The 15234-nt window shown below is 40.1% G+C and overlaps 1 protein-coding gene across 1 annotated transcript in view; it reads right to left on the bottom strand.

Moving 5' to 3' along the window:
• Positions 1–375: 375 nt before the first annotated feature.
• NECTIN3 (nectin cell adhesion molecule 3) overlaps positions 376–15234 on the bottom strand; it is a 219412-nt gene continuing 204553 nt past the window's right edge. Inside the window, exons 8-9 of the mRNA XM_049857720.1 lie at positions 13716–13778; positions 376–12931 (exon numbers count right to left, since the gene is read on the bottom strand). Coding sequence (XP_049713677.1) covers positions 12752–12931; positions 13716–13778 — 243 coding nt within the window. The 3' untranslated portion in view covers positions 376–12751. The remainder of the gene's footprint in view (positions 12932–13715; positions 13779–15234) is intronic.

Genomic DNA, 15234 nt, shown 5'->3' with positions numbered 1-15234 from the left:
TTTCATAAAAGAAAGGACATATTAATGCCTAAGGATTAATCAGGAATATAAAAAAATCGTTTAAGTGGAATAAATTTAACTTCATTTTAAAAAAGCATTAAGTAATTTTCATAAACAATACTTCCTAAAAATATTTTCAATACTGCTTGAAATGTAAAAGTACTTGTTACTATTTTTCAAATCTTCTTTTAAAAAGAACTCAAGTACAGAAACTTAGTTTCCATAAAATATTTTTTTATCTAGAATTTTTAGTCATACAATTAGCTTACTAATTTTATATGTATTTTAATCATAATTGACTTACTGATAATAACGTAAATGAAAAAGCTTAGTTGATTAAAAAAACTTTATTCAGAACATGTAAAGAACCATATACTTCAAAAACTACAAAAATAAGACAATTTTTGGTAATTTAAAAATAAAGTATCTAAAAATAACACACATCACCTACTAGTTATTTTAAAATCTCAGTGTCAAAGCTAATCTTCATCATATTTGTGTATTTTCCCACATTTGGGCTAGAATCCTCCTCCCTGCCCCACTACTTTGTTTATTCAACCCTTTCAGTTTTAACACTTAAAATACCAGCAGGGTATTTTCTGATTAGCAAGAATATTTACTGCTGATCTCTTACCCTACACATCAAAATAAAATAGTCCAAATGAACTAGAAACTAATTTTCATGACTAAAAGAAAAAAAAGGTTAGTTAAATATTTCTTTTGGGTGGATTAATATTCTGAACACATTTTCATTGAAGATTCCCCAGATAACTCATTATGTATTCACTATCCATTTACAAAGCACAGGACGTTTGCAAAACGCTTTTCACCATTTACTGTCCTGACTTCACAACGCACAGACACTGTGAAGTAGCAGGATTACCCTCAGTTTACACCGGGGGAACCAAGGTACGCGGTGACATTGGCCAGAGCCAGAGTAAGACCTCTTAGCGCTTGACTTCTTGTGGGCAGAGCCAGAAAAGCCTCTTTGAGAATGACATTAATTTGTTTAATGATGGGAGTAACAGTGTGTGGGATTGGTTTTAGGAAAATTAGTTTGGGCCCCCATAAGTAAAAAGTTCAGAGCCTGGATAAGGTAGAGAAGAGAGCATCAGTGCAGACAGGGTTAATGGGGAGAAAGTTAAAGCCAGAGTAAGGCTCTATTCAGAAAATGATCACTTTTCAGAAATAAAAATAGCAAAACAGGAATAGGAAAAAAATAATAGCTATAGAGTTTCTCATTTCTGAGCCAAGGAGATTTTACGAAATCACTATACACATAAGACCTCTTTTGAAGACATCCCTTAAATGTCTTAATTTTTTCCCCATAAGACCCCTGTGAGGTAGACAGCATTAACGTATACGGAGAAATTGGGAAGTAAGGATGTTAAAAGGTTAATGCCACATGGAGAGTAAACAGACTGGAGCAGATGTTGTATCTTAAAGGCCTGCCTTAGAAATAGAAACAGAAGGTAGAGGATAAACAGGAACTCTTCTGGATGGAGAAGTGGGATAATCCAGGGATCCAGTAGCAATACCAGCTACTTAAGATTTTTTTACAGAGAACTTGGAATTTCAACTATCTAAAGAAACCTAAGATGACGAACATTAATCTGGGTAGTGAAATGCTCAGTTGAAGAGAATATACACAATTAAGTTCTCAAGATCATGTGAAAAAGAAGAAGAATAAATAAGCCATAGTGTAGACAAATATGAAATAATGCAGTTAGGGGAAATAATGCTGTCTTTTTATACCTTAGTAGCGTAGTTGTTAAGAGCTACAACTGCTAACAAAAATGTCAGCAGTTCAAATCCACCAGGTGCTCCTTGGGCACTCGATGGGGGCAGTTCTACTCTGTCCTCTAGGGTCAGAATTGACTTGATGGCAAAAGGTTTGGTTTTGGTTTTATAGTTAAAATATGATGGTCTTGAGAAAGGAGTTTAAATTTAGCCTGATTGATGTGCTGTTTTTGTTGTTCTTAGGTGCCGTCGAGTCGGTTCCAACTCATAGCGGCCCTGTGCACAGCAGAATGAAACACTGCCCAGTCCTGCACCATCCTTACAATCCTTGTTATGCTTGAGCTCATTGTTGCAGCCATTGTGTCAACCCACCTTGTTGAGGGTCTTCCTCTTTTCCGCTGACCCTGTACTCTGGCAAGCATGATGTCCTTCTCCAGGGACTGATCCCTCCTGACAACATGTCCAAAGTATGTAAGACACACTCTCGCCATCCTTGCCTCTAAGGAGCATTCTGGCCGCACTTCGTCCAAGACAGATTTGTTCATTCTTTTGGCAGTCCATGGTATATTCAATATTCTTCACCAACACCACAATTGAAAGGTGTCAACTCTTCTTCAGTCTTCCTTATTCATTGTCCAGCTTTCACATGCATACGATGCAATTGAAAATACCATGGCCTGGGTCAGGCACACCTTAGTATCCAGGGTGACATCTCTGCTCTTCAACACTTTGAAGAGGTCTTTTGCAGCAGATTTGCCCAATGCAATGCGTCTTTTGATTTCTTGACTGCTGCTTTCATGGCTGTTGATCGTGGATCCAAGTAAAATGAAATCCTCGACAACTTCAATCTTTTCTCCATTTATCATGATGTTGCTCATTGGTCCAGTTGTGAGGATTTTCGTTTTCTTTATGTCGAGGTGTAATCCATACTGAAGGCTGGATTACACCTCAACATAAAGAAAACGAAAATCTTCATTAGTAAGTGCTTCAACTCCTCTTCACTTTCAGCAAGCAGGTTGTGTCATCTGCATAAAGCAGGTTGTTAGTGAGTCTTCCTCCAATCCCGATGCTCCATTCTTCTTCATATAGTCCAGCTTCTTGGATTATTTGTTCAGCACACAGATTAAATAGGTATGGTGAAAGAATACAACCCTGACGCACACCTTTCCTGACTTTAAACCAATCAGTATCCCCTTGTTTTGTCCGAACAACTGCCTCTTGATCTATGTAAAGCTTCCTCATGAGCACAATTAAGCGTTCTGGAATTCCCATTCTTTGCAATGTTATCCATAATTTGTTATGATCCACATAGTCAAATGTCTTTGCATAGTCAATAAAACACAGGTACACATCCTTCTGGTATTCTCTGCTTTCAGCCAGGATCCATCTGACATTAGCAATGATATCCCTGGTTTCACTTCCTCTTCTGAAACCAGCCTGAATTTCTGGCAGTTCCCTGTTGATATACTGGTGCAGCTGTTTTTGAATGATCTTCAGCAAAACTTTGCTTCCGTGTGATATTAATGATATTGTTCCACAATTTCCACATTTGGTTGGATCGCCTTTCTTGGGAATAGGTATAAATATGGATCTCTTCCAGTCAGTTGGCCAGGAAGCTGTCTTCCATATTTCTTGGCATGGATGAGTGAGCACCTCCAGCGCTGCATCTGTTTGTTGAAACATCTCAGTTGATATTCCATCAATTCCTGGAGCCTTGTTTTTCGCCAATGCCTGCAGAGCAGCCTGGACTTCTTCCTTTGGTACCATCGGTTCCTGATCATATGCCACCTCTTGAAACGGTTGAATATCGACTAATTCTTTTTGGTATAATGATATGCTAGGCTACATTTAAAAGAAAAATACTGGTCATTATTGGAAAGGGTATTGAAAATCCTAACAATGGTGCCCATTCACTTGGAATATCTTGTGCAACTCTGGCCTTCATAGATGCACTGTGAGTTACTGTGAGCAATTATGGATGTTTGAGGTTGTACATCCCTAACCTCTAGAGGAAACAACATAAAATATTTTGTCTAGCTGTGAGACCCCTCTGTAGCAGGACAGGCCAGAATTCTGAGGCAGTGCAGCACATCTGACATTCTGGACTCCTAGGGAGGCTTTCCCTCATGACCTCCACTGACTTTCACAGATAAATCCCACATCGTGATAATAATCAGTTCATGCCATGATACCAAGGGTCCTGCTCAGCCATAAGGGACCTGATTATACAAAATTTAAATGATAGTGCTGGGAAAAACCTCAAGAGGGCAACTCTTTGTTCTCCCACTTCTACCAGTCACCAGTTGCTATGGAGCTGATTTCGGCTCATGGAGACCCCATGTGTGTCAGAGTAGAAATGTGCTCCACAGGGTTTTCAGTGGCTAATTTCTCAGAGGTAGATTGCCAGGGCTTTCTTCCCAGGGACTTCTGCGTGGACTCCAATTTCCGATCCTACAACCTTTCAATTAGCAGCCGAGTGCTTAACTGTTTACCTCACCCAGGGGCACCCTCCCACCTGTAGATCCAGTGAAAACTAAAATATTACAGAAAGCTAACTTTTGTTTATTGAAGATTGTTTGGGATGGCAATTACAATACAATAGTAATTTTAATGTTAAGAGCATTCCTTGGGTTCACTGACATGAATTCTGCATAAATTGTGTGCAGGTGGCAACTGTAAACAAGAAAGTTCTAGAATGGGAACAATAGAGGACAGGGTCCTGCCTATTTTCAGCTCATGGAGATGTTGCTATTTTCTATGCACTGTGAAACAAGATCCACCTTTTTTTTTTTTTTTTTTTGAAACTCCAACACTTAACCTAGACCTCACAGCTAGAAGTAAAAGATATAGAATAGAACTAGTACTTTTGATGAGAGAGGTAGGTAATTTGATACCTATCATGGCCTTTGCCCCAACACTGACTGGCATATGCTGGAGACGGACCAATGGAATGGATTCATTCATACTCAATGGAATGGAAAATGCTTTTGCCAACGGTGGTTTCCCTTCTCCCTGAGTTTCAGAAGGAACTTCTAAATCATAGTCCCAACTGATAGTGTATGATAAAAGATGTTTTTTGGCATCTGAATTTTTGACATTCTCTTTTACTGTAGTCTCTTTAGCTTTAAACTAAATTTAAACAATCAAACGGAAATTTGAATAGAGAAAATAACTAACCCAGTAATGGAAATAAATCTAATATTTTACATATTTAGGCTGGTAAAGGAAATACTGGTTTGACTCCACCCAGAGATGCCTCAGAAGACAGGCCTGGCAATCTACTTCTGAAAGGTCACAGCCTTGAACACCCTGTGGAGCACAGTTCTACTCTGCACACAAGGGGTCGCCATGAGTTAGAATCGACTCAATGACAACTAACAACAACAAAGGAAATATGGCCTCTCCACTCATACCTCTAACATTTTTGAAGATAAAAACCTTCTGTATTAGTAGTGAATGTTTGCAGGCATGGATGTTCTCTTGTACATGTGAACTGCAAAATGTTTTCTGAAGTGAAAATTAAGTAGTCTTTCTCTCTCGAGCACGCACAAGTGCACACACATACCATCAGAAGGAAAACGGAGTCACTAGGAGAGATAACAGTGAGCCTGTATTCAGCAGGTTGTTGAGTTTAGAGCCTTGTAACAGATCTATCTCGCCCTAGTGTGAGGATGTAATATCCTGAAGAATCCTCAACAAATTCTCTTATATTTTATGTAATTTCTCTAAAATATTTCTACATATGCTAATCAATCTTTATACCTTGGGGTGGTTCCAATTCAATGGCAGTGGATTTGTTTGTTTGTTTTTTGTTAGGGGTGGTTAGTTAGCATTTGAAGTATCTTAAGCAGGAATACACCCTCCAAGGGTTGTTAATTAGCATTTGAAAAATTCTGTTCTCTTCAGAATGCAGAGAACGGGAATTTCAGGACACTTAATTGTGCTCCTGAGGAATTTGTACATGGATCAAGAGGCAGTCATTGGAACAGAACAAGGGGATACTGCATGGTTTAAAGTCAGGAAAGGTGCGTGTCAGGGTTGTATCCTTTCACCATACTTATTCGATCTGTATGCTGAGCATAAAGATAGATATCCTAGGCATAAGCGAGCTGAAATGAGTTGGTATTGGCCATTTTGAATGGAACAATCATAAGGTCTACTATGCAGGGAGTGACAAATTGAAGAGGAATGGGGTAGAGTTCATCGTCAAAAAGAACATTTCAAGGTCTATCCTGTAAGACAACCCTGTCAGTGACAGGGTGATATCCATACACCTACAAGGTCTATCCTGAAGGACAACCCTGTTAGTGACAGGATGATGTCCACACACCTACAAGGTCTATCCTGTAGGTCAACGCTGTTAGTGACAGGGTGATATCCATGCACCTAAAAAGTCCATCCTGAAGGACAACCTTGTCAGTGACAGGATGATATCCTACGCCTACAAGAAGACCAGTTAATGTGACTATTATTCAAATTTACGCACCAACCACTAAGGCCAAAGATGAAGAAATTAAAGATTTTTGCCAACTTCTGCAGTCTGAAATTGATCAAATATGCAATCAAGATGCATTGATAATTACTAGGGATTGAAATGTCCAAGTTGGAAACAAAGAAAGATCGGTAGTTAGAAAATATGGCCTTGGTGATAGAAACAATGCTGGAGATCACATGATAGAATTTTGTAAGACCAATGACTTATTCACTGCAAATATCTTTTTTCAACATAAACGGTGACTATTTTTTTTTTTTTTTTATACACCTAGACCTTGCTGGATGGAATACACAGGAATCAAACTGACTACATCTGTGAAAAGAGATGATGGAGAAGCTCAGTATCATCAGTAGGAACAAAACCAAAGGCCGACTGCAGAACAGACCATCAATTGCTCATAGGCAAATTCAAGTTGAAGCTGAAGAAAATTAAAACAAGCCCATGAGAGCCAAAGCATGACTCTGAGTATATTCACATGAATTTAGAGAGCATTTCAAGAATAGAAATGATGCAGTGACATTGATGACCAAAGGCCAGACAAATTGTGAAATAACATCAAGGACAGATTGAATTGTGTCTGCCAAAAATATGTGTATCAGTTTGGCTAGGCCTTGATTCCCAGTATTGTGCAATTGTCCACCATTTTGTCATCTAATGTGATTTTCTTATGTGTTGTAAATCCTATCTCTATGATGTTAATGAGATGGGATTAGTGGCAGTTGTGTTGATAAGGCAGGGCTCAATCTACAAGATCAGATGGTGTTTTGAGCCAATCTTTTTTTGAGATACAAAAGAGAGAAGCAAGCAGACAGATGGGGAACTCATACCATCGAGAAAGACATTCAACCATTTCAGGAGGTAGTACATGATCAAGAACTGATGGTATTGAAAGAAGAAGTCCAAGCTGCCCTGAAGGCACTGGTGAAAAACAAGGCTCCAGGAATGGAGGGAAATATAAGTTAGATGCTGCAACAAATGAATGCAACACTGGAAATACTCACTCCTCTATGCCAAGAAATTTGGAGGACAGCTACCTGGCAATGGGCTGCAGGAGATCCATATTTGTGCCCATTCCAAAGAAAGGCGATCCAACACAATGTGAAAAATATTGAACAATATCATTAATATAACGGGCAAGCAAAATTTTGCTGACGATCATTCAAAAATGGTTGCAGCAGTACGTTGACAGGGAACTGCCAGAAATTCAAGCCAGATTCAGAAGAGGATGTAGAATGAGAGATACCATTGCTGATGTCAGATGGATCTTGGCTGAGAGCAGAGAACACCAGAAAGATGTTTAACTGTGTTTTATCAGACTAGGAAAAGGCATTCAATTGTGTGGATCATAACAAATTATAGGTAACATTGCAAAGAATGGGAATTCCAGAACACTCAATTGTACTCATGAAGAACCTGTACATGGACCAAGAGGCAGTCATTCAAACAGAACAAGGGGATGCTTTGTGGTTTAAAATCAGGAAAGGTGTGTGTCAGGGTTGTATACTTTCACCATACTTATTCAGTTTATCTGTTGAGCAAATAATCCAAGAAGTTGTACTATATGAAGAAGAATGGGGCATCAGGATTAGGAGGAAGACTCCAGCAATATGCAGATGACACATCCTTGCTTGCTTAAAGCAAAGAGGACTTGAAGTACTTACTGATGAAGATCAAAGACCACAGCCTTCACTATGGATTATACCTCAACATAAAAAAATTAAAAAATAATAAAATAAAATAAAAACTCTTACAATTGGACCAATAAGCAACATTATGATAAATGAAGAAAAGACTGAAGTTGTCAAGGATTTCATTTTACTTGGATCCACAATCAACACCCATGGAAGGAGCAGTCAAGAAGCAAAAGATGCATTGCATTGGGCAAATCTGCTGCAAAAGAAAAAGTCTTAAAAAGCAAAGATGTCACCTTGCAGACTAAGATGCACATAACCCAAGCCATGGTATTTTCAATCCCCTCATATGCATGTGAAAGCTGGACAATAAATAAGGAAGACCAAAGAAGAACTGATGCCTTTGAATTATAGTGTTGGCAAAGAATACTGAATATACCATGGACTGCCAGAAAAATGAACAAATCTGTCTTGGAAGAAGTATAGTCAGAATGCTCCTTAGAAGCAAGGACGGTGAGACTTCGTCTCACGTACTTTGGAAATGCTATCAGGAGGGACCAGTCCCTATAGAAAGACAATACGCTTGGTAAAGTAGGGGGTCAGTGAAAAAGAGGAAGACCCCCAACGAGATGGACTGACACAGTGGCTGCAACAATGGGCTCAATTGTGAGGAAGATGCAGAACCAGGTGTGTTTTGTTCTGTTGTACACAGAGAATTGCTATGAGCCAGAACCAACTGGATGGTACCTAACAACAACATGCAAGAGGACTTAGGAAAGAAGAATGTAGACATCTCTATGTCCCTATGGGTAAACAAGGTCACAGAAAATTAATGAGGGGACCAAGTCATTTAGTTTGCAGCACATTTTTTTTTTTTTTTAAATGTGCGAAGTACAGGGAAGCCTAGCACAGGGAAGAATTTTCTATTACATGCCCCCAAAAGCATGGACTTCTTCAACTTTAGAACATATCAGATGGCCATGGGTAGGGAGAAGCCTCATAAAAGAGATGATAAATCACTGCCATTTCAGAATTAATCTAAATTCCTATCCCATATGTCAGGCCAGTCTTAAGTAGTACAGACGCTTCATGTTAGTGCAGTGTACAAAGAACCTGGTGATCTTCTATGGCAGCAAGACACCCCTGATGCTTGGGCTGCCTATAAAACAGGCAATAAAGGCTGCATGTTTCAGATGAACACAAACACTTCCCCCTGAAATGCAAAGCTGCCAGTGTAAGTGGATAAGCCCTCTAGGGATTTGTTTGTTTCAGGGTGTTTTAGTAAACCAGTGATGGGAAGAGCACCTAATATCAGCTGTGGATTATAGCCCTAAGCATCACTCACTGACCTTTAAGAGTCTAACTTCCAAATTTAAATGGTCTTTGTCAAGTAGTCTAGGCTCTAAATTTGGAGATCAACAGGCTAATTTTGGATGGCATCTTTTGGGTTGAGGGGACTGGCTATTCAAACCCTTTTAAAGCTCCTTTCTATTGAGCTCGGTATTTAGAACACCAAGACAAACTATTCTATAGCGTATGTGACTTGTGTAAAGGGCCAAAGGCTATGAAATATACCAGTTTGTTGAAGTATCATAGCTGACAGACGACAAAGAGGATATTGAACTAGCTGGCTACAAGAGAGGTCTCTACATCCTGAAATTCTTTTCCATAACTATACCAAGAAATGTTAAAAGATAGGGGATTCCCCATAGTAGGGTGGGCACTGAAGACAGGACAAAGGGCTCCTGAGACCCACTGCTTCCAAATCCTTTGTTGTTGTTGTTAGGTGCTGTTGAGTCAGTTCCTACCCATAGCAACCCTACGTACAACAGAATGAAACACCGCCCAGTCCTGACCCATCCTTACAATTGTTGTTATGTTTGAGCTTATTGTTGCAGCCACTGTGTCAATCCACCTCATTGACGGTCTTCCTCTTTTCCATTGACCCTGTACTTTGCCAAGCATGATGTCCTTCTCCAGGGACTGATACCTCTTGACAACATGTCCAAAGTATGTAAGACGCAGTTTCGCCATCCTTGCCTCTAAGGAGCATTCTGGTTGTACTTCTTCTAAGACACATTTGTTTGTTCTTCTGGCAGTCCATGGTATATTCAATATTCTTCGCCAACACCACAATTCAAAGGCATCAGTTCTTTTTCAGTCTTCCTTATTCATTGTCCAGCTTTCACATGCATATGATGTGATTGAAAATACCATGGCTTGGGTCAGGTGCACCTTAGTCTTCAGGGTGACATCTTTGCTCTTCAACACTTTGAAGAAGTTCTTTGCAGCAGATTTACCCAATGCAATGCGTCTTTTGATTTCTTGACTGCTGCTTCCATGGCTGTTGATTGTGGATCCAAGTAAAATGAAATCCCTGACTTCAATCTTTTCTCCATTTATCATGATGTTGCTTATTGGTCCAGTTGTGAGGATTTTTGTTTTCTTTATGTTGAGGTGCAATCCATACTGAAGGCTGTGGTCTTTGATCTTCATTAGTAAGTGCTTCAAGTCCTTTTCACTTTCAGTTAGCAAGGTTGTATCATCTGTATAACACAGGTTGTTAATGAGTCTTCCTCCAGTCCTGATGCCCCGTTCTTTTTCATATAGTCCAGGTTCTCAAAATCTTTACCATGGAATAAATGAAGACATTGCTACTTCCCCTGGGTCCAGAGTATGCTCTGTGAAGCTAATTGAACAAGTGCCTTCCTAATAGGACCTGAGAAACCATCTCCAATGCGTAGGACACTTTCAAAGCTTTCTAGAGGAGGTGAAGGAGTCCCTGGGTGGCACAAAAAGTTAAGCGCTCAACTAGTAGCCAAAATGTTGGTGGTTGGAACCCACCCAGTGTCACCTCGGAACACAGGTCTGGCAATCTGCTTCTGAAAGACCACAGTCTTGAAAACCCTGTGGAGCAGCTCTATTCTGCACAGATGGTGTTGCCTAGAGTCAGGACCGACTTGACAGCAACTAACAGCAGCAACAGTGGAGGTGATACCCCCCACCATCTCTTCTGTAACATCCAGTATTTATAAAACACTTCCCTGTCAATGACAGCTCTGACTAGAGCCATCTCTCTAAAAAAAAAGTAAATTGCCAGATTTCCTACTTTCATTTGCCGTAACTCACTTATGAGATTCCAAATAATACAGCCTAATACCTTCTTTCTGTGCCAGCTTGCTACAAAGGGCAGTAAATTCTGAGGTACCATGGTGACACAGCAGTGAGGGTCCCTGGCATTTACCCTTTGATCCCTTGTAACCACAACCTTTAAAATTGCTAACTATCTAACTAAAGCATTCATTGGGATTTCAGCATCCTTTCTCCCAGAATTGTTGGTCACCCAGGTAATGGGGGTGGGGGTAGACTTATGACTACCGTAAAACAACCTGGATAATGACACACCTTTGGTATCTCATTAGAGATCCACGTCAATATTCTCCTGTCCCCTTGAAACTTAGATTGGAAAGGTGAAGTATTCTATTTTAGTGCTTCTGATACTCTTTCCTAATATAGGACAAGTTTGAGTTGTTTTTGTTTTTTTTATATCTGTGATATACCTTTAATTTTCCAGAGCAACTGGAAAACACTGCTTTCCCCAAGATGTGAGGGAGAGTGATGGACTTTGCATGTGCACCTAAGCTCCTCCTCCTTTCCTCATTCAACTCTAATTGTTACTATTTTCTGTCTCAGGTGAAAAGTTGGCAAAGAGAGGTGAGAAAACTCAGCACAGGCATTTGCAGGCATCAGGGGGTTGGAGGATACACTAGTAGGCAAATCACTATATTTCTTTTTTAGCAAGATATTTGCTTTGCTCTTCTTGACCAGGTAAAGCAGGTGAGCAGGAATAAAGGACAACACGTGGGTTTAGGCACATATGCCATATTGAAGTGGCTCTTTTATTTTATTTTTAAGTTTTCAAATTTTCCAACTAGCTTTACAGAGCAGGAGTTATTTCATGGTGATTTTCCACCAGATTTTTCTGAGGTAGATAAAACACAGACCATAGCTAGTCTGAAGAATGCAAAAAGGTAGCTAAAGCCTGTGTGGATGAGATTAGTTTGAAAGAAATTTCAATCATGAAAGCTGAGCTTGTCATGTACAATACCACAGAAAGAGGAACAAGGCTAAAGGCTGCACGTAATTTAGACAGGGTTTTAGAATTTAATAGGTGAGAAATAGACCAACCGGTTAATAAAGAATAGAACTGTGGGAACAATGACAGAGCAAGAGAAGAACCTTTGTTAGCACACAGGTTATCAAGAGCAGGCAGATAATAGCAAGAAATAGGTGTTCCTTAAGGCCTTGGACACCAGGAGGGATAATATAATATCACAGGGATTAAAAGCAACCAATAGGCTTAAAGTTTAAACTGCCTTTTTTTTTTTTTTTCTTTTTAATAAAAAGCACATTTTGCCTCTTTCCCTGGCTCTGTATTGGTACACAGGTATTGTATTTGTATTAAGCACGACAGGAAAAAACAAATCCCAGAGAAATAATTAGTGAAATGGATGCTGAACTCATTTTGCTGCCTGGTTGAGTTACAGATGAACAGGGTGGCCCGCCTGAGCCCAACAAGGTTAGTACTACCAGCTGGGGCCTTTCTTCTGGAGAGTCAGTGCAGTCCCCATGGACAGATGCTGTACTGTTAAATGAACATGCTACTGAAGGCCAAATGTTAGTGGTAAAACACCACCATCACAGGAACGCACAAAACTATCCCTAAGAAATTCATTGGCTCCAAGTCATTCATCAAGACTTCCAATACGCTTAGATTGGGATTGTTTTATCCGAGAAAGAATAAAATATTAACTGTTGGCCTCAGTTTCTCTCCCCAGTCTAAGAAGAAACATTTGTTAAAACATCCTTCGGAAAGAGAGGACAATCACACGTAATGTTCTCGTGAGTTGATGCAGACCCTCCCAGGGCCATCACTGTGGTGGTGTCCGCCAGGACTCCAGTCATGGTAGCACATCTGACTGGAAAGAGCACGCATCTGCTGAATCCCATCCTCCTCCGCTGGGTTCTTATCTTCATAATCAAATCTCCTGCTACTTAGTCCATTCTAAAAATTCAAACATTGCTTACATTAGCAAAGCAGCTGTTTGTACTGTTCTAGCACTTTGGTAAAAAGGGTAAAACAAGGGTATAACTCATTACAGTGTACGTCCCTGACTCATTCTCCCACAAGCTATTATCATTTCCTGGTTACTCGTTGCTTGCTATACCTGAGTAAAAGTGGCAGCCCTAAATACAAAATTGTGACTAATGGCAACTGTTATCAGTTTCAGGTTTTAAAATTTGGAGTTAAAATTGGTTAAGGTAAACTGAAGAACAATATCGTGAACTTTGGGAGTCTCTCAGCAAGGCTCAAGCTGCGAATGAGTATATAAGATAATACAGAGAATTAAACAAACAAAACAAAAAGAAACCTTCAGATACAGCCCTGGGGAATCTGGGAAAGAACACAGTGAAATGAAGTTGTATTTGATCGTAGGCCTGGAAAAATTAAGAATAAGAAACACTGCAAAAAATATCCTCTTGTGTTGACCTTTCTTCCTTGCTTAGTTTTACTGTGGGGCACAGCTGACACTGACTACAGCATGAATTCCCCGTGATGCTCTGGGGTGTCTTTGATACAGACCACTCTACCTGGTTATTGGCTTTGTAAAACTTGATTACTTAAGAGAACCAGCAGGCCCAAGATCTTTACCAAATCATACCATAGACACTCAAGCAGGAGAAAGATGAATAAAATGACTTTTATGGAAATCAAACGATATTTTAATAAGCATGCTGGCCACCAGCTTGGCCTGGGCTGGCAGACATACCGTGGCCACATTACTTACAGAGTGTTGACGGCTGCCAACTTCTCTTTCTTTGAACGAAGTCTGCAAAGGCAAGTGTTCAGTCTGCAGGAAGAAGAGATAAAAAGACTTGTACTTTAAGGCACCAAGCCCACAGCAAAACATACCCACCAATACCATTCTTATTTTATGTCTTGTTAAATGTCTATAAACTAAGCAAAACGTTCCACACGAGGATGAGGAAAACAACATTTCTCCCTCTCTTGGCTCTGGACTTGTTCTGAAAGGAAGAAAACAATATGCAGCATCTGATACAAATGCCAACTGGCTTACATCTTCCTTGAGGGAGGGCCCAGCACAGAAGGGCTCCTTCCTTTTCTCAGTGGAAGAGGCTGATATTTTGAATAGACTAATCATTTGGGGAGGTGGTGAAACATTAGTTTTCATCTCTATCCATGTATATATGTTCATCCTTCTCCTGCCTGTTGCTCCCCAGTCCTCCCACCTCCCTGGTTATAAAGGGGATCCATTCTTTTCAAACCTTAACCTAAGAAGAACCTTCCTCAGCTTTCTTCTAGCCTACAAACACATAGTACACTTCAGGCCCCAGTTCAAGTATCACCTCCCCACACCCTCAGGTAGGTGTAGCCGCTCTCTCCTGTGCTTTCATAGCATCTATGTACCACAATTATTTGTTTACTGGCTTGACTCCTTCACCAGATTCAGAGTGCTGGTTGGAGTATTTTACAAACACTATCTCCTTTAATCCTTATAATAATTCTATAAAACCAAAAGTTCTATTGTACAGATGACTAAAGCTAAGGCTTAGAGCGGTTAAGTAAGGTGTTCAAGGCCAAAAGCTGCTAAGTGGTGGGTTTGATTCAAACACAGCTGTGTCTAATTCCAAATCTTGTATTCTTACATCCCCTGCTTCTAGCTCAGAGCCTAGAAAGCAGATGTTCAGTAAGTCTTATGACAGAATGGCTGGTTGTCCCAGTCATGTGGACACACCTGTCAGCGTGCTTTACATTCACTGCCTTTGCTCACACTGTCCCGTTGGAATACTAGCCATCCATCATGGCCTGACTAAAGTCAATTCTTCTTTCCACAAGGCCTTTCCATATTCCTCAGTCAAAAACGTTTACTCCCAGTTTTCCTATTGCTTCTTGTTTGTACCTGTATTATAGTACACATCTGTCTTGTTTTGTAGTCCCTAATATCTGTATCGTTCAGCCCCAGGAAACAGGGAGCCTTTCTCCACCATCCTCCTCCATCCCCATACCTGGCCCCGAGCTCTGTGACAGTGAGAAGTCAGTAGTTAACCAGTGAGTTTACTGGGCTCGAACCTATCACTTCTTGTCAGGGTTATCCTTATTGTAAATTACCTGGAACAAATTCATTCCCCTGTCATATTCAACATGCTTCTAGGATGCCTTTCACATGACCAGTTGATATGAAGAGTGCATGTTGGTAAACGCTCAAAGCAGGGGTACTTACCTTACAGTTATATAGAAACCTGCTCTCAGAAGGGCCTATCTTGGGGTTCAATGCTCTGCAGTTG

Source organism: Elephas maximus, chromosome 18 (assembly GCF_024166365.1).
Source record: "Elephas maximus indicus isolate mEleMax1 chromosome 18, mEleMax1 primary haplotype, whole genome shotgun sequence".
NCBI lineage: Eukaryota > Metazoa > Chordata > Mammalia > Proboscidea > Elephantidae > Elephas > Elephas maximus.
Note: the sequence above shows the minus strand (reverse complement) of the source record. Positions and strands in the feature narration are given on the sequence as shown.